This window comes from Acartia tonsa, chromosome 6 (assembly GCF_053477335.1).
Source record: "Acartia tonsa isolate MP-2025a chromosome 6, ASM5347733v1, whole genome shotgun sequence".
Lineage (NCBI taxonomy): Eukaryota > Metazoa > Arthropoda > Copepoda > Calanoida > Acartiidae > Acartia > Acartia tonsa.
This window is the reverse complement of record NC_137265.1, coordinates 27,598,321-27,619,310: the sequence shown is the minus strand read 5'-3', so window position 1 is coordinate 27,619,310 and position 20,990 is coordinate 27,598,321. Positions and strand designations below refer to the sequence as shown.

General features: G+C 31.2%; 1 protein-coding gene across 1 annotated transcript in view; it reads right to left on the bottom strand.

The window, feature by feature from the left end:
* The window catches only part of LOC145322273 (uncharacterized), a 152,058-nt gene that overhangs the window by 46,746 nt on the left and 84,322 nt on the right, over window positions 1-20,990 (bottom strand). Inside the window, exons 2-7 of the mRNA XM_080164152.1 lie at window positions 15,552-15,662; window positions 6,679-6,764; window positions 5,660-6,282; window positions 5,280-5,431; window positions 4,777-4,950; window positions 3,425-4,198 (exon numbers count right to left, since the gene is read on the bottom strand). Of these exons, the coding sequence (XP_080020278.1) occupies window positions 3,425-4,198; window positions 4,777-4,950; window positions 5,280-5,431; window positions 5,660-6,282; window positions 6,679-6,764; window positions 15,552-15,662 (1,920 nt within the window). The remainder of the gene's footprint in view (window positions 1-3,424; window positions 4,199-4,776; window positions 4,951-5,279; window positions 5,432-5,659; window positions 6,283-6,678; window positions 6,765-15,551; window positions 15,663-20,990) is intronic.

Genomic DNA, 20,990 nt, shown 5'->3' with positions numbered 1-20,990 from the left:
ATAAAATTTTCTTATAAAAATATTGTTAATATGAAGGGAGAAAAATATCTTAATTAGGTTATTTTTAAACACCATTTTAAGGGCGTGCACCTGATTTTTTCATTGTGTTTGGAGGTGGGGGGTGTCTATCTGGAAAATACCCCAGATAAGGGGGGGGGGGGTTGGAGGGTTTATGCACGACCCCCTGGGCAAAAGCGGAAAATTTTTTTATCTCAGCCCTCGCCTCTGAAAAATGTTCACAAAGGGGAAGGGTTGTAAATGTAAGGGAGGGTCATCCCCCCCCCCAAAAAAAATGACGCTTAGATCATTAGAAACTATGAAACTACGCTCTGATATATGGCAAATGACAATTAAATATTTTGATCTCGCTCATGATAATAATTGTTCTTGTTCCTTTCCTATAATGGATATAGAATACGTGGATATTGAGAGAGATTCTTGCATACATTGATAAAAGGTTTCTCCCAGCTGGCCAATATAAATATAACCTCATCCCATCCCCTATGACTTTACCCCATCCCATCTCCTGACCATGGAGGAACACATCGACCAATATCTGAGGACTATATTAGCAACCTCAATAAACGGCAAAAATTCCCCTGTCATAATATCCACGTATTCAAAATCCATTTTTGCCATTAAAGTTAGAGACACTGTTTATGAATTATACTTCACGTTCTCTTAATCTAACACGAATATCAACAAACATTGTCCATTTATTTTCCTCAGATTTCGCACATTAACAAGGATAACTATATCAATTAGTAGCGCAGTAAAACCAGTGCGAATATAATAATCGTTTATTTTCTATTTTTTAGTGGATAGCGAACAAAGTATAAAAATTTCTAAATAAAAACGGCCTTAAAAAATCGAGTTGGGTAGTGCGATGCTAGACATAGTTTTTTCGTATGGGTGAGAACCAGTTCTAATCCACCAGATATTAATCGGTTAGGAATGAATACGAGGATAGTTATTTCTCGTATCGTATTATAAACGGCTTTCCGCGGATATAGAATGTACAATTATAAGATTAAGATTAGTTTTTTTAGCCCCGAGGTGCCGGAGGCACCGGCTAAAAAAACTGGATATAATACGATGCTAGACATAGTTTTTTCGTATGGATGAGAACCGGTTCCTATCCACCGGATTCGAATGAATACGAGAAAAAGTGTTATTGATGATTTAATGAATAAAAGTAAAAAATGACAAAATTAAGTTACTTATTGCTTAAACCTAAATACCATTTACATTGACCCTTATGCTATTACCTTTCTAGAAGTAAACATTATCAATGTATTTAAAATGTAGTAGGCCAACGAATTACTCATTTTACAGAATTTCAAAAAACGACTGGGTCTGATAAAAAGGGAACGCGTCTTGTTGAAATAATTAAAGCCGATATTTTTTAACTTTTTGGGTATAGTTGGCAAATTATTTTTTCTATTGATTTAAAAGACCAATCTTTTAACTATAGGAAGCTTCTCAGAAAAGCACAATAAATTAGTTTCCGCAGTTTTACAAATTCTTTGCTAGAAACTACATTTCCTTTATAATGAATAATTTTTATTTGATGACTTTTTACAATTACTTTTATATATCAAATTAAACTAAGCGGCTTACTCATATGAAACTAAATATAATTTAATTCTAAATTAAATATATAATGGACTATGCATACTATTTACAGTTAGCTTAGACATATGATTTAAATGGATTATAATAACACAGAGTTTTTATTAATGTTTGAAATGGATGAGGATAATTGAAAGATTTTTTACTTCTAATTAAGGAATACTAGAATATGTTTAATGGTTTGATTCATCAAGTTTTTTGCATCAATTTTAAATATAATAGTAAGGAGTTTAAATTGTTAATGATTATCATTTGTTATTGTGCTTCTTGTTTTAAAGAAAATTTAGGTATTGTTTTAATTTTATACTAACTTATAGGAGATAACGGGAGTTCAGTAAAATATCTTAAAACCTACCCAAGACATTTATAATGCTACTCTGAAAAGTACAACAAATTTGGACCAGCAGTATTCGAGGTCTTAAGTTGGAATTTATTTTAATGAATTTTAATAACCTTTTCTTTTAAAATTTAATATTTTTTTTTTTAATAAAAAACTAATTTTTAAGCCTTACTGTAAATTATTTTGCACAGACATCTTAAGGAAAATTATAGCAAAAAAGTGAATTATGTCTACACACACACACACACACACACACACACACACACACACACACACACACACAGACATACATACACACACACACACACACAGACATACACACACACACACAATCAAAACAAGGATTTTTTATCCGTAGCAAGCCAGATATGAAAAATGTTAAAAAAAGACAAATGTATGCAATTGCCCGTTTTTAAAAAGAATTAAGATAGTTTGTTATGATATATACTTCTACAATATGGCCAATATTATATTTCTGGAGTTCTGGATAAGCAATACAAAAGCCTTCTAATAAAGGCATAATGCCTATTGTCTCATTTTGATTTAATAACCAAATAAAAGTTATGGGTGGGGGGTGGTAGAGTTACTATACTACTTGCAAACAAACATAAAGACAAATAGACAGTTAAACATACAATAACAGACAGACAAACAGACAGACAAATAGAGAAACAGACAGACAAACAAACTGACAAGCAACACACAACCAAACACATAATAAGTTAATAACGGAAATGAATATCAAATTAAGTTAGCCAAGGCTTGCTTTACATTTTTATACAGCAAGTACATTATTGTAAAGGGGTGATAGATTCAAATCCGCGAAAAATTCTCATTTGATAGGGAATATCTTGGCCAATTAACAGGTGCAACTTTTCACTGATAAGAGTAGGATTCTCATACAAAGAATCTGCTATCAAAGGTCAATTATATCCACAAGGTATTGTAATATCCAAGAATTAGGGCAATATGTAAATTCTTTTACATTTTGTAATTAAATAAAACTTTTTACGAAAATAATGTACAACTATGTTTTATATTTTATAAATAATTGTTAGCGAACCAAATTATAAAATTTTTGTGTCGTAGATCATGAACATTATTAATTGCACCCTAGTTTTGTCTATCTTTCTATCTTACAAGGATAAAACAAATCCCAACAAATTATATAGACGGACAAACGAAAGTTGCAAAAACGCACTTTAGTATATGCTCTGATTTTAAAATCATGGTTCATAGTCAAATGAATCACCATTAAAAAAAGAATACTCTATTTATGCAAAAAAAATACTGTCAAATAATTAAGAAATTTTTATATATCTTTGAATCTAAGACTATCATTAGTTTTCTTATTCAATTTTAAACAGTTTATGACTTTTGCTTTTAAGATTTATCAACAAAAAATGAAGAACCTCATTTTCAAGTTAATATCGCTACTAAAAATGAACTTACCGCAAAAGTTTCCTCATTGTATTCTTCAAAAGGATCAGGAAGGTGGGAGAAATCGTCCAGAGGATGCTGTAGCAGTAGGGGCTCTGGCTCTATGTGGTGGGTCTCTACAGGACGGTCAACCAGGGGGCCAGGAGAACCATGATGGACAAAGTGGGGATGGGGGGTAGGAGTTAGGGTGGTTATGGTAGGTGTAGGGGGAGGTGGGTGTGGGTGGGGATTAGGTGCAGGACCAACCAGGGGAAGGGCTACAGGTGCCACTGGGAAGTAGGAGGGAAACTTGTTTGCTGGAGTATGAGGGAGGGCGTGGTGTGATTGCGGTGGGGCAGGTTGGGGCGGAGGGTGGTGAGGGAAGCTTACAACAACAGGTGCGGCGGGAGGAGGAGGTGGTGGAGGTGCAGCTGTTGTTTTAATGAATACAGGTACAGGGGTAGGAGCTGGGGTGGGGGAAGGAGATTCATGAGAGAGGAGATGGTGCACAAAAGGAGTTGGCGGAGGTCTAGTGGGCAAAGGCGGCGAGGCAGGATGTGGAGCGGGCGGTTGGTGAGCGTTTAAGAATATTGGCTGTGGCTCAGCAGCGGCTATTAGAGGCGGGGCTGGGGCAGGTGGTTTGGGCCGGAATGGCAAACCAAGGCTAAATCTGGTCCGTGTTTTCTCCTCAGACCGCTTTTTGGTGAGAGAATCTTTCTCTACGTCGTTAAATCCAGGTACATTGGATTCAAAGCTACGCCCAGATTTTTCTTCCTGTTTTTCTTCTTCTTCTTCTCTTTCTTTTTCCTAAAGTAGAACAACAATACACGGTGCTAGTGTTGAGACTATCCACAAAAAAAACAAACAGCTCAAAAGCAGGAATTTATTCGATCTTATCTTTGTCAACCATCTATGGTCCTTTTGGTACAAAAGTTTGGATATAGTCTCTTTCGTGGCGTTTCGTTGTATTTTCACAGTAGCTTTTACCCTATTTCTAGCTCCTGTGGTTCAATCACCTAACCTAACTTAAGCTAAACTAAAAAATAATCAAAAACTACTGTAAAAATACGACGAAACGCCCCTTAAGAGGCGTTGTCACGAAAGGAACTATACCCAAAAGTTTTATTAAGATTATTTTTTTCTTTTGCAGCGAATCTACTCTTCAAGTAATATGTTTCAGTATGTACATTGTGTATTCCACATAGGCTTTACTTTTTACTCTCTTTCAAAACTTTCAAATGTTAAGATTATTGCTTTTAAAAACTTAGTTTTCTTTGAACATAATTTTTTGTGAGTTCATTATTGTACTTTTCTCTTAAATTTTAAAGAGCTAGTAAAAAGACATGAATTATTCAACATCCTAATATTTAATTATAATAAATTACCTTGGAAGCAGATTTCCTATTATACTTGTTTCCCCTGATGTTGAGCATATAATTCTTCTTACTCTTTGCCTTCCTCCGCACAGCCTTTGTTCTTGGTCTAGCTGTAGGGTTGTGGTAAATAATGTCCTTGGTATAGGTTCGTGTACGTGGCCGTGGGTCGTAGGTGGCTTTTATCTAAATAGTACAACAATTACTTGTAGCATTCTATAATAAATGTATATCATTTAATTACATAACGATCCAGTCAAATGGCAAATTTATGACAAAGCCTTTTCTTATTAATTTGCTATAAGTAGACTAATTTTACATTTGTGATGTTTAAAGTTTACTGACCCAGTTTATTCAAAATTTTATGATATAGGGATCATCATTGTGACAAAATGTACTTTTGCAAATAATTGTTCTTTATCATTCTGCTTTCATAACATAAAAATACGACATTTAAAAAAAGGCAAAAATTTTTTTTATAGTGACACATTCCTCAGAGAATATTAGTTACTTACATTTCCTCTGTCGGTATCAATTTCATTAGAAATTTCGGCCACCCGGTTATGTTGTAGTTCAACCCTGCTCGGCTGTTGGTCTCTGGTAACCTTGGACACACTGCTGCTCACTGTACGGGATAACAGCTGTTGATGGCTGGCGCGTCCATTCCCTACAATTACAATTATTTAGAAAGAAAAGAGTTTTATGCTATTAATTAGCCCTTTGTTGCCCTCTTTTAACTGTTTACAAGTGCTATTCTTTCTGAATGTCTGTGCATTTTAACCTTTTTCAACCTGAAAACCTAGCTTGCCTGAATGAACTTGGCTGTTCCTACTAAGAGCTGTTTGACCTAATTTATCTTAGGACTTTGTCTGTTCTTGTGAATGATTATGCTTACCTGAAGACCTTGGCTGTTCTTGTGGCTCATTCGCTTCTGGGCCTGTTCCCGCCAAAAGCTGGTGGAATATTGTGGGTGGCGGTCTCTGTTCTGGTCTGTGTCTGTTCCTGTCATCCTCGTGATTTCTACCACTGTTATGATTAGGATTATTGTGTTTATTGTGATTATCTTTGTTATGGTGGAAACGATTTTCTCCCCGAGAGTTCAGCAGCGACAGAGCCTCATTTTTCTTCGCCATCTTTCTAAAATGTTCCTTCATCATCAACATTCTTCTGTCATTTGACTTTGTTGCTGTTTTAGTTGTTGTGCTTGTAGTAGCTGTTGTAGTTGTTGTTGCTGTAGTTGTGGCAGCTTGTGTTGTTGTCTCATGAACAGGTGGAGCAGGAGGAGTTGGCCTGAAGTCAACATTCTTCACAGATATCTTGAATTTGCCCGGCTGTTCTGGGCCAGCACCCGACGAATCTTTCTTGTCCTTGTTGGGGACGAACTCGATGGCGGGAGGTGTAGTGTGGAAGGGCTGAGGGGTGGAGGGGTTGAAGGCGGTTAGAAATGATGAGGGGGTAGTTGGAGAGAAGGAGGGAGTTTCCCGGTGAGGGACGAATTTACCACCTTCGCTGGATTTTCTAAAAAAAGAATATATTTTATTAGAAATTGGAAATAGCTTATGATAAAAATAAGTAATAATCACAAAATCATTTTCAATATTTGCAAGTTCTTATATCTAGTAATAATATTATACTTAAAGACTAGTTTTCAAAAAAACTGAAGCCTTTTTGAAATGAAAAGAGATTACTTTCCTTTCGTGAAAAGAAAAACCTTAAACATATAAAATTAGTTATTTATCGCATCGTATTATAGACAGCTTTTCCACGAGACTGGTAGATTTTATTAATTTTGTTTAAGATTGGAAAATCAATGACAGATAAATAACCTTTCCCCCACTATGACAAAGCAATGAAAGCCAGAATTTGGGGGAACGTTTTCTATTATCTTATCCATGTACTCATTAAAACACCTACCTAAAATCTGGAACAAAAGTGACCCTAGGACTTCTGGGGTTTTCTGTCACTAGTTCACGGAAATCATCGGGGGTTACTGGCGCAGGCTAAAAACATAAATAGATTAATATAGATTGCCAGACAGATAAATAGATTAAAATAGATTGTCAGATAGAAAAATAGATTAATATCGATTGTCAGATAGCTAAATCGATAAATGGATAGGTAGATAGATTCATGACCATATCATGTTAAACTAGTTGCCAGTTTTGAGACTGATCGAAACTTAGAAAGATAGATTAATAATTATATAGATAAATAACCAGATCGAATGATTAATTGGAAATTTGAATAGAAAAAATAACATAATTAGTTGATTAGAAAGGTGGATAGACGGATAAAAACACAAATAAGTTGTATTCCTAAATTGATTTAGATAATGCAAAACTTAACCATAATTTAAAATACTCCAAATCCGAAATATATGAATTATTGAGAAATTTGATTTGTTAAATTTAAAACAACTTGTTGCCAACAAAAATTAGCATAAAATCTGCAAGAAAACATTTTGCTAAAATATTTGGGATAAACGGTTAAATTTCTTTTATATAAAATAAAATAAAATTTAAGATAAAATTGAAGAGATGAAATCCTTAATTATACTTCTGGGTACACCTATGTGAAAAAATAGGTATACCTTGCTAATATTTTGTTCATACTCTGTTTGTTTGTCTTAGTAAACGTTCGTTTATCCAGAAAAATTTGAGACATGCAAAATTTTAAATTATTTCTTTTTATCAACAAAATTTTAATATCATTTGTTAATTATCCGTTAAACTTTTTAAAACCCTACTTTAGCTTCCTTAAATTTGTCGGTATGTCTGTTTTTATGTAACGTTGTTTTTATCCTTCCTTCAAAATATACGTTACTATACATGATTTTTCAGTATGGCTGAGAACAGGTTTTAATCCAGCGGATATTAATAGGCTTCGGAGTCATATTGAAAAATCATTAAATACAGTATACGTTACGAAAAATGACCGGTCTTTAAAATGGTCTAGCCCCCCCTGTAATGAAGTTGTAACCCTATTTTTTGTATGTGTGATCTTTATATACATGTATAATGATGTTTGTTGCGGTCAAATAGATCAAAGAACTTTTTCCGACATTCAGCAGGCTATAAAAGAAGAAATGAAAAATGAAAAAATTCAGACCCTTATTTTTTAAAGTAAATTTTACTTAAGCCGAAAAATCACATAGTAAAATTCAATTAAGCATAGGGGTTGTGTCCAGTTTTATCTTAAGCATAAAATTATGCTTCCACAAACACCTTACCCGAATTCCTAGCTCTCATACAAGTCATTTGAGCCCAAAAAGTATGTATCAAGACCTCAAAATCTATTATTTTTCGGCTTAAACAAAATTCACTTAAAAAAACATAAGGGTCTGAATTTTTTCATTTTCAATATTTTCTTTCATAGCCTGCTGAATGTCGGAAAATGTTCTTTGATCTAATTGAATGATACAAACACCTTCATACATGTATATAAAAACACACACAGAAAAAATAGGGTTATTAATTCATTACATGGGGGGCTAGACCATATTTAAAACCGGTCATTTTTCGTAACGTATACTGTATATTCAGCTTTAATTTAAATAATATTTAGAAAAAATAATAGTGCCATAAAAATGACCCACGTTGAACAATTGGAAACAATGAACTTAAATAAATACAAGGACAATTAAACTATTAATCAAACAAAGACATGGAAGAAAATGAGAACAGCAAACTAGTATACAGTACTATAGCTGTATGGCATTTTTAATTGTAGGCTAAGTTACTATAAATATTGAGAATATCCAATTAAAAATCTTTAAAGAAATGATATATATTGAGCAGCTTTAACCATACTTTCTTGGAGCTTTGTAGTTAAGAAAGAGGAAAAAATAAAAGACTCTGCACTCAATGATGACATATATGAAGTTATCTGAAAATATAGACTTATAATATATATTTGTTTTACTCCTTTATAACTACTAAAACAATCCATGTAAGTGCAAGACAATACATGTTAATAGTATTGTAGCCTTTAAACAAATTATTGGTCATGGGATATGCTCAAGCTTACAGCCCAAATGTTCTTCCAGAGCTAAAGGTATGGAATATACTATTCTTGTTAATTGGTCAATTAAGACTACACAACTAAGCCTTAACTTCCCACCTTTAATAAAAAGCCAAGAAGTATGTCTGGCAAAATAACAAGTCCAGGATTATGCACAAAAGTTGCGAAGTTTTTCTGATTCAAAGTCTCATGCTTTTTCATTGACTTGATGTATTTTAAAATTAAAATGATAAGAAATATTTGGTGAATGAGTTCTGTAGCAATACCATGTAAGGTGCGTGACATAAAAAGTTTGTGTAGGGTGAATGCCTTTACCAATAAACACTAAACAGATAATTGTTACGCACTGCAGTATTGGAACTTACAGACATATATTGTATAAAGAGTAGGGTATTTAGATTAGGTTATATTGGAACTGCTAGTCCCACAGGGTTATGTCCCCCTCAAGAGAAAGGAAATAAAAATCCTACCCATTTCTTTTATTTTTAATTCAATTAAAAATTAAGTGGGGTTCAGTGCTCGACAGGCACTTTAAGGGATAGTGCATCGGGAATTGATAGAAACACTGAACCAATTACCGAGTTCTGTCTGTAGGATATTACGTTACACTAAAGTCACGAGATAAACTTATATAAAAGCTGTGCAGATACAAATCTGGCAAAGCAGCTAGGAAACTAATTAGTATTCAAACCATATACTCAAACTATACCCAACAAAAAATCAATAATTGAACTACTACGAACATACGAGTTAGTTACGTTTAGGTGTTACACCACACCGGAAAAGAGATAAGAATGATTCAAGTAATGCTTAGATTTTTTGTTCAATCTGATTCTTCTGAAAAAAATTGATTTTTTAAACCTTCTATTTTTTTTTGGGGGGGGGGGGGGAGAAAGCACCTTTTAAGCAAGTGTTTTTTCATTTTGTGATATTAATTTCCCCTTCCAAGGTAACTTTTTTACATTATAACCCTTAAAAAGGTCTGAATATGATTTTTTGAAATCATTTTTTTTCATGAAAAATCAAATTTAAACAATGAGACTCGTAAACTTTTTTTATTATAATTTATAAAAAAAAATTTTCTTAGTTTGAAAACAAATTCAAAGTTGAAGGCTAAATAGTTTTTCAACGTTACTAATATTCCTTCTGCAGTTAAGGACAAGAAAAGTAAATTATGTAAGTAAGAAATGGGTGTGTGTATAAGTATATTTAAAATATAAATATTAATGGTCACATAATAACTGTCATAATTAATATTCAATGGTCCAAAGCCAAAACAAATGTTCTATTGTCAACATTCATGTAGTCTGTTAGTTGAAGAGGTTTACTTAAACTTAAGATGTTTAAAAATATCTGTGTAATCAATAGGTTATTTATCGTTTGGGAGTATTGACACGTAATCATGTATTTCAAAAGCAAGAAATTCATATGAATAATAGCGATTCAATCAGTCCTCAATATGTTATCTAGGTTGAACTAGTTTAAATGGTACACTCTACCAAGAGCGCAGAACCGCACATCAATAAAAGTAGTAGTTTGGGGATTGCCTTGGCTATTTAATGTAATAACACACACAGTTAAGACTTTAAGGACTGTAACTATCCTCCCTTACTAAACAAATTTTTGGAAACATATTGAATTTTACACCCCAACCCATGAACAATAGGTATTTTTTTTCGAAACATGTATATTGTTTATCCATAATCACATGTCCATAAAAAAATAAGTGCAACCTTTTTTAAAACGCGCACAGAACAGCATGCACTTTTTTTGACAAAGTTTGATGTGCACATGAAATCAAAATTAATTCATCTATTCTTGAAGGCTTAGCTACATATAGCAATATGCATATTATTATTTTACAGGGTGAATAAACTAAACTATATATTCTAGAAGCTTAGCTACATATAGCAATATGCATATTATTATTTTACAGGGTGAATAAACTAAACTATATATTCTAGAAGCTTAGCTACATATAGGAATATGCATATTATTATTTTACAGGGTGAATAAACTAAACTATATATTCTAGAAGCTTAGCTACATATAGGAATATGCATATTATTATTTTACAGGGTGAATAAAATAAAGTATATATTCTAGAAGCTTAACTACAAGAACCTTAGCTGAAAACAGTAAAAGTGTCTGACTATAACGTCAGAAAAAAAATTAACAATTAACCAATGAGAGGCCGCTATATATTTTACCATTGTGAATACTGGCCTATCATTGGTTAATTGTTAATTTTTTCTTACGTCATAGTCAGACACTTTTACTGTTTTCACCTTAGCTACATATAAGAATATGCATATCATTATTCTACAGGGTGAATAAATTAAAGTTTATATTCTAGAAGCTTAGCTACATATAGCAATATGCATATCATTATTCTACAGGGTGAATTAACTAAATTATATATTCTAGAAGCTTAACTACATATAGAAATATGCATATTATTATTCTACAGGGTGAATAAAATAAAGTATATATTCTAAAAGCTTAACTACATATAGGAATATGCATATTATTATTCTACAGGGTGAATACAATAAAGTATATATTCTAGAAGCTTAGCTACATATAGGAATATGCATATTATTATTCTACAGGGTGAATAAAATAAAGTATATATTCTAGAAGCTTAACTACTTATAGAAATATACATATAAATATTCTACAGGGTGAATAAAATAAACTATATATTCTAGAAGCTTAGCTATATATAGGAATATGCATATTATTATTCTACAGGTTGAATAAAATAAACTATATATTCTAGAAGCTTAACTTCATATAGGAATATACATATTATAATTCTACTGGTTGAATAAAATAAATTATATATTCTAGAAGCTTAACTACATATAGGAATATGCAAATTATAATTCTACAGGGTGAATAAAATAAAGTATATATTCTAGAAGCTTAACTACAAATAGCAATATTCATATTATTATTCTACAGGGTGAATAAAATAAAGTATATATTTTAGAACCTTAGCAACATATAGGAATATGCATATTATAATTCTACAGGGTGAATACAATAAAGCATACATTCTAGAAGCTTAGCTACATATAGCAATATTCATATTATTATTCTACAGGGTGAATAAAATAAAGTATATATTCTAGAAGATTAGCTACATATAGGAATATTCATATTATTATACTAGAGTGTGAATAAATCCGTTTTTAAAGACCTAGCCACATTTTTATTCTACAGGGTTCAAAATCTTAAATGAACTTTTATGATTTTGAATGAATCTTTACTTAATATTTAACCGAAACCAATCCTTTGATTGCATAACCTTTGCCTTGTAATCCTTACTGTATATGATAATTTTTGCAAAAAGGAAAGTTTAACTTAACAACCCTGTAAACCCCCAAAACATTAACTTTGCATCCAAAAAAAGGATTTTTGGTGGGGTGGTTCTAAATTTTGCTGATATCTGTCTTAAAACTGGCGCAAAAATTTGTTGCAGTGTAATTTGCAAACATTCTTGTTAGCCAAAGGTTGCAGTCATGCAATCAGATGTTTTTGCAATATTACAAAATTGACGGATTTTTTACCAAAATAAAGGTTTTAATATGATTTATCTGCAATGTATTTCTAAATGATTCGTATTTATTTTCTACCTTTGAATTACCAGACGTTTCTGTACGTCCTAGCTATTTCTATATTTTTATAGGTATATACATTTTCTTTTATATTATAGTAAATAACCAAAATAAAAATGTAGCTAATAAACAGCAGATGAATAATTATGATAAGATGTAGTTCTCTTTTCTATTTTGCTCTAATGAATTTGTTGTTGTAATGAACGAGCACCAGGCAATAATAATCCCTTCCTTAAATAACCCCACTTCCAGTTTAAATAAATCAGTTGAAAATTTTAATTTACTTTAGTTTTATTGTGTTTATGTTCTAATCTTTTGTTTATAACTCTTAGTTTTATTGATTGGGTTTTATTTAAAGGAAGAAATTTTTTGTGTAAATAGGTTTATTTTTGTCAATCTACTTCTTGTGTTATTTTGTTTAGAAGTAAGAATTTACAATAACATGTTTTTGAATTTTTTTGTTCGTTAATATATATGAATACTAACAGTAAAAAAATATTTTAAATATGACAAAAATATAAATCGATTAAAAAAACTTTTATTTAATGTATGTTATCAATAAAGTTTTGTGTATATTTTTTACATTACCAAGATCTTATATATAAGGCGCGCAAGTAAACAGTAGACCAAACAAAATCCTAACTTTATAGTGTATATATAATATTTTTTCTTCTTGCAAAAAACTGCATTAAAAAAAGGGTCAATTTGGTTGAATAAGTATTAGATTCTAAATTTTTCATAAAGGTTGTATTGAAAAAAAGTTATTTAATAAAGCTGTTATAAAAAAAATGGTTTAAACTTGTCTTAGAATCAGTGAAACTAATATCCTTATTTTCGATTTTTTGAAAATTAATAAAACCAAGCTTTATTAATTTTGGCATTTTATAATCTTTGGACGTAAACAACTTGTTCCCTACTAATGGGCAATTTGTAATTCCTGAAAATTTGTTGCGTTTGCCAGCAAATGTCTTCAGAATTTAAACTAGGCTAATCATATTTTTTACATATTTAGAAGCATAGCTACTATATAACAAGGGTATGTATGTTTGTATCTTGAGTTCTCCATTTAGAGTATTATGAATATAAACTAGGCTAATCATATTTTTTGCATATTTAAAAGCATAGCTGCTTCTTAACAGGGTTATGTCTGTTTGTATCTTGAGATTGCTAAGAAGTGTATTCTGAATTTAAACTAGGTTAATCACAATTTTACTTATTTTTGAGCATAGCCGCTATATAACAAGGTTATGTCTGTTTGTGTGTTGAGTTTGCTAGCAAGTGTCCTTAGAATTTAAACTAGGCTAATACATGTTTAGGAGCAAAGCTGCTCTATAACAAGGGTATGTCCTTGTATCCATTATATTTTGTCAACAAAAGATTTTACATTTACATACTTATTTTTTTCCATTAAAACCGCGAGAACGGCAAAAATCGTTAAAAATCACGCCAACGGCGGCAAACAACGGCGAAACGGTTCGCCAGAGGCAAATGATGCATTAGTCAAGAAAGATCCGCCTTAAAAAGTTTGAAAATATTGCAGAGATGACTTTGGGCTCTAAAATGACTCCTTCCCCCTCTAACGAAGGAAAATTTGAAATTAACAAGAACGAAATTGTTCAAACCATGCAATGTAAAATGCTCAATTACTCAAAAACGGACAAGAGGCCCCAGGTTGTGAAAACTGTTTTATACACAATACATGTTGTATATTGATATTATTATTGCAAAACCCGGGGCCTCCTGTCCGTTTTTGGGTAAAATGGAGAAAACTGATTTTTTTGGGTTAAAAATCTTAATATTTTTGGTGAAATTTTCTCACAAAATGTCAATTTACACCAACAAAAAAATATTTTTAAAAATTTTTTCTTTAATTAGACATTGGTACAGGTATCTGAAAAGTACCTCAATAAATTTTTTTTTCATAAGATGAACATAAATGTATTTTTTGTTGCTTTGAAAAAATTGTGTAAAAAAATCTGGAAAATCATCAAAACTGAAAAGAAATTTTTCACTACCTTTTTTAAAAATGGCATAAACCCGCCAAAAATTAATATTTTTTAAAAATTTCTTTTCTAGCTGTCTACTTACAGCCATTATTAGGTCCTAGGATAGATAAAAGTCGATTTTAGAATTTTTGGATGTCCCGATTTTTTTCAAAAGATCGCACTGTGTACTACAATAGGCACTTCCAAGGATATTAATAGAGGTACTACAATAGGCACTTTCAAGCAAATTAATAGAGGTACTACAATAAATACTTACAAGGATATTAATAGAGGTACTATAATAAGCACTTCCAAGGATATCAATAGATATTAAGGATATTAAGAAGCACAAAATTAAAAAATGGTGCAAATTTGCAAAGCTGGTTTGAAAAAGTTCATAATGTTATGTAAAATAGTAAGAATTAGTTAACTAAAGATTTCAATAACTGCTGAACCAATTGAGTTCTCCATATGAGGAAAGTATTTCAGTAAAATTCATATTCTTTTCATTTTTAATAATAATGTTGAATCCTTTTATTTTTGCATTTGAGGCGCTTCTTCGTTTGTCATATCCTTTTCCCATAAAAGCACTTTGAATGGAAAAAAAACCAATGAAAATTTAACAGTTCAGCGAGTTAAGTTTCAAATAAAGATGGGTGGACAAGGACTCACAAGTGGTGTATTGGGTGAGGGGGGTGGGGGAGAGAAGCCCCCCAATGGTGCAGAACATTTTAGAGTTCCAAAAAGTTCCATTTAGAGTCACGAATCTTCGTAGGGGGGACTTTTAGAGTCTAAAACATTTGTTTCTTAAACACACAAAAAGTAGACAAGGATATGTCATTTAAGGAAAAACTATTTTACCACAAAAAATTACTTAAAAAGATAGTTAATAAATGAACTGTAGAAGTATATTATATTTTGTCACAATAATGATAATTTTTTGTTGGCAGAAAATAATTTAGTTAGCCGTCTTATTAAAAGAAAACATATTTTTCATTCAACTTTTCTGCACTCCATTTTACTATATTTTGTTGTAATCATTAAGAAAATACTAAACTATGACTAAAAAATAAGAAGTTTATTCCTATCATTTAAAAAAAACTTGCTCTAATTTCTAACAAAAACTAGTACAATTATTCATCCTGATTTTTAATCTTACCGGTAAATTTTTATAAGGTTCTGCTTTGGCAATAACTTTATATCTTCCATTCTCTGCTCCCTGTAATAATTCATCTGTATCTGCTGAGTGGCCTCCAGTCAATAAACTGACCTGAAAAAACAATAGATTTTCAACATTTTAATGATCAATTTTTTATTTATTGTTGTACAAGTCATTACTGAAATCGAAAAACTTAAAATAGCAGTAATAGTTTTTCTGATATTTGCGTTGACATCATGTCCAACCCGTGGCGTGAAGTTGGGTGTAAGTCAATAACCTCCTTTAAATTTAGATTGGGAAGGTCTGTCTCTCACTAATTTCTTACACACATAGTTAATCGCTCTGCACGCAACTATGTCCAACATTTTAAATTAATACTAGTAACTTTTATCTACGCGTAGTTTAATAATGACCTTACTACTATATTTTAAGTTGATATAATATAAAAATAAAAGATAAAACATAAAAATGATAATTGTTTTTTCACTCTTTTGCAATATTTTTACAATTCAAATTGAATTTTAATCAATTTTTCTGAAACAAATAATTTCTCTTACTTTTCTGTGAACCGTAATGTGCAATTGAGCCTTTTGTATGTTTATTAAATAATAGTTCATAGCTCACCGAATCGACTTACCAACCAATCAAATGAAAGGCATATGTTTTATTATTATATTAAAATTGTGTTACTTTTTTGTAAGGGGGTATTCAATTTCTTTACAATAAAAATGTCAAATCGTTACAGGAATAAAGAGGATTTGACATAAATTAATTTATGTCAAATTGCATTAAAGAAAGTCAAATTTTCAATGGGATATGTAAATGTCTAGGTTTTTTATTTGTATATAATAATTTTTTTTCTCTTTTCCTTTTGATTATTGATACTTTACATTTCTGTTATTGTTATAGGTTGTTTGTAAGTATTGTAAAGAATAAATGCACAACAGAATAAACAGTTAGTTAACCATTATTGTTTCCGTGATTTGATATATTTAGTTTCAATATTTATACAGATTATGGCAAATAAGATTTACTATATATAGTTTCAATATTTATATACTTAATTATATAACACAGTAAATATAAATGTCAGTGCACCACGTTCTTGCTGAATAGAAAATGAAATTAATCTTTGAAGCAATGTACAATGTAATATTACATCTTTTGATATTTAGTTTCTTTAATAACAAGCAAATATCAGAGTTAAAATTAGACTCATCATACGATAGATATAGTTTACTAGACTGTCCTAAACAATACAGTCATACAGTAATTATATTCTTTTAAAAAAATAATTTAATTATTTTACGATACCTTTCATGTTTCGTTAAAGTCTTAAACACCATTTGGAAATAAGTGTAAAAAATGAAAGTTTGTGTTACAAAGCTTTGTTTATTAAAATCCCGATAACTTTTATTTATATGCTTTTCAAGTCTATATTCGTAACAAATCTAAAAAAAACTTACGTAAATGTTTTATACTTGATTTTCGCCTTTTCATATTAATATCTAATCTTGGATGCATGGGCGTCCAAGCTTTTTTTTTTTGGGGGGGGTAAAAAATTTTAGGGGGGGGGTAATTCGTGTTTGGGGGGGGTAAAATGGCGCGCGAAGCGCGCCGAAATTTTTTTTTACCCCCCCCCAAAATTTTTACCCCGGGGGTAAAATTTGATTGGGGGGGGTAATTACCCCCCTAAAGTCTGTTGGGGGGGGGGTAAATACTCCCCCCAAATCTGTTGGGGGGGGTAATTTTTGGGGGGGGTAATTTAATTATGTAAAAAAAGCACCTACCTAATCTATTAAGTTAATAAGTACTATCCTATAACATAAAGTAGTAAGTAAGGTTTATTTGACTATAGCTTCAGATTTCATTACTTTCAATACTGAGTTCTCCTTTTTAGGAAAGCTTCACATAGATCCCATGATGGTTCCACACTATTATAGGTCAATCCTTTGAATGGTTTTAGGCTATTTTTCTCCTCCCTTTTTACCCTTTAGAAAACACGAGTTCTTAGATGCTAAGGGCGCCACTACTATTCAAATATATAGTAGTATCTCATTCTTTAGATTTAAAAATACAATAATTAACTCACTAACAAATGAACCAATATGATTATACTTTAAAGTGAAGCGTCTTATAGGTCCTGGTAAGTTTTATAACTAGTTTTGAGACACCCTGACATCCTCCTAAAAGAAATCGCCTATAGAAATTCTTTTTCATTATTTAATGAAATATTTAATTTAGTTAGGTATCTATTTTATGGAATCTTCAGTGCTTTACAATTACATCATAGATGGTTTAGGGGGGGGGCCGGGATTACTCCCTCCCCACCCCCAAAAAAAATTTTCAGTAAAATTTTTTTTTAAGAACATTCAATTTGGGGGGGGGGGGTAAATACCCCCCCCAAAAAATTTTTTTTAAAGAACATTTATTTTGGAGGGGGTAAATCCCCCCCCCAAAATCGTTGGGGGTGCCTACGGCACCCCCAAGGTAGGGGTAATTTTTTTTTGGGGGGGTATTGTTCAAAAAATTTTGGGGGTGCCTACGGCACCCCCAAAATCGTTTGGGGGTGCCAAATGGCCCATTACCCCCCCTCTTGGACGCCTATGCTTGGATGTGAGCCAATAGTTTTTATAAATATATCTAGTTAAATTAAAAAAAAAACATTAAAAAATAACAAGAACAATTTAGTTCATATATATAATGCAGAGTTACAATAAAGTAAAAATATCGGATCTATCATATAAAGTACTCTTGAACACTTATAACCCAACCCCTCACTTTGAAATAAATTAAAAATAAGGGGGGAGGAAATAGTTTTCAGTTTATTGCTTTAGCTCTAGTTATGTACGATATATTGGGTAGCCACGCTAAGTTAGGGCTCCTCCGCAGGGGTTAGACATAGGTAAAAAACTACCCCCCATCCCAAGGGCGTCCAAGCTTTTTTTATTTGGAGGGGGGGGGGGGTAAAAATTCAAAATTCAAAATTTTTGGGGTAATCTTTATATCATATAGGCAAGGAAGTCCAAGCTTTTAATTTTTTTTAGGGGGGGGGGGTAATTAACACTTTACCCCCCCATTGGACGTTCTTGCTTATCCTCTTTTTTAAAATTTATTCTAAAAATAAAGACTGACAGACATGCCCTGATTGTACAGTGCTGCTGAGACGCTAAAAATGTATCTGGTTTAATTAAAACAAAACACAGATAGAAAAATGGTTGAAGAAGCCTGAAAATGAGGAAATAAATACTAAAATATGGAAATTAGTTTTTGGTTTCAAATGCAGATGAGCCTAGCATAACAGTGTAAGTAAATTTAGCTAAAATTTTGTAGCAAATATACTACATAACTTTTGAGACGAATAGCTTTCTTATAAGTAAAGTTCTCCGTCTGAAAGTTTTTTGGGGAAACGTTGATTGATTTTTTGGTTAAGATTCCCAATACCAAAAAATATCTAGTAATATTTAATCCATATTGGAATGTCGGTTATGCTACTTCTGAATGCTGCCATCCTTGTTTATCGATGAATTACTATAGCATTATCAGAATAGCATTACAAAACTGATGTAATTTTATGAAATTATAATTTCTATATAATGTCAACAATGTTTGCTTAACAAAATACTGAGTCAATGTAATACTTGTATTTTTAAACAATTTTGCCAGTATTTTTCAGCAAATCTATCTATTACTTGATTCTCAGTATAAGACATTTTTTGTGAAGTTACGGTTGCATATATTTTTAACATACGTGGGTAGCTACAGTTTTAACTTTTTTATACTTAAAATAAAATAATAAAAATACAAGTTTTATAATTTGTTGCTGTTAAATATTTTTATATATTGTTGCTGTTCTCAAATCAACGTAAGTAAATATTCAATTCATTATCAAATAAGTTATTTGTATTATTAGTTTTTATTTAGAATTTTTAAGGTTTATAACCATTTTGAGAGAGGGTACCACCACCCTACCAAGAGAAATCGCCCCTAGAAAAATTGACCCCCCCCCCCAAATTTAAAAATAATTAAATTGAAAGTAAGGGCTTTAGACGCCTCTAGGAGCGTAGCCGCTAGTCAATAATATAGTATCTTAGTTACCCTATATATAGTTTTTTCTTTAAATCTTATGCTTAACATTTTATAGAACTTGTAGAAAAGTTCTGCTTTTTGTGTAAATGATATATTTGTTTAATTATGTAACCTTAAAAATGCAGCAACCAAAAGCCAAAACTGGTGAATATTTGATTCCAACAAAAATAAGCATAAAGTAAAATGTTAATTTCTAGTGAAAATACTTTTATTTTACTTCAACTTTGTTTAACCTAAAGTTTCTTATGCAACCATCAAAAAGTTTATATGGATAAAATTTTTCTTTTAATTTTTGGAGGATTTCTAAAAATTTTTTGGCGATTTTCTCAAAATGTCAAAAAATGTATTAAAATTTTATCGTAGAGCTTTTCCTAATGAACTTAAACCTATTTTTTTAGTTAAGCTTCTTGTAGAAGTTAATTGGTGGAATTCTGTGTACGTACAATTTCAATAAATCCAACCCTTAGCAATCTTAGCAAATAGGGATAGAGATTAATTTACTCTCCAATTTTTCTTCCTTGTATCTTTGTATCTATATGTAAATGTACCACTAATAAAATAAATTTTCCTATCCCTGTATCCCTGAGAATGAACCTAACCACTAATGAAATTAATTGCGAATATTGCATTGATGATTTATTGATACTAATAAGTAGGAAGTTTTTATTGCCGTGGGTTGGTTGTTTGCCCCGCTATGGGTAACTATGTATACTTATGAAGGGTGGTTACAAAATGTTTATTCTTTTTAATACAGGGTGGCATAATATCGACATTTCAGGCGTTTAAAATAGGTAATGGTCTAATATTTACATAGGGATTATGTTTAACGCGGATCTGGGAGGCTACTGTATAATAAACTGGTTTGGTAACCAAAGATTTATTAACTCGTTTTCTTATTTGTAGGCTTTAAAACGTTGGGTATTCTTATTAAAACATGATTTGTTTGTTCAAACTAGCATAGGGAAAACTTTTTGACCCATAATTTTAATCTATATTAGGGAAAGTTTTGTGTTTATAATCATTGAGGATTTGAACCAATTTATCGTCCATTCTCTTATCCCTTGAACTCTTCTTTCTGCATAATAAACTGAATATCTTAAAAATTTTTATAGGTAAACACCCTGTATTTTAAACAATAGTAGATTATTATTGCCTATACATTATGTTTATATGTTATATGTATGAATAATGTTTGTTTCTAATTTGGATGTTGGTTTTAATTAGAAGATTTATATGTCTCTATAAAAGAAAACAAGAATGAAAATATTCAATACAAAAGTTCTACAGAAAATAAAAGCAACTCTATTTCTAACTCTTATATAATTTGGGATAATTGTTAATGTTTTATTG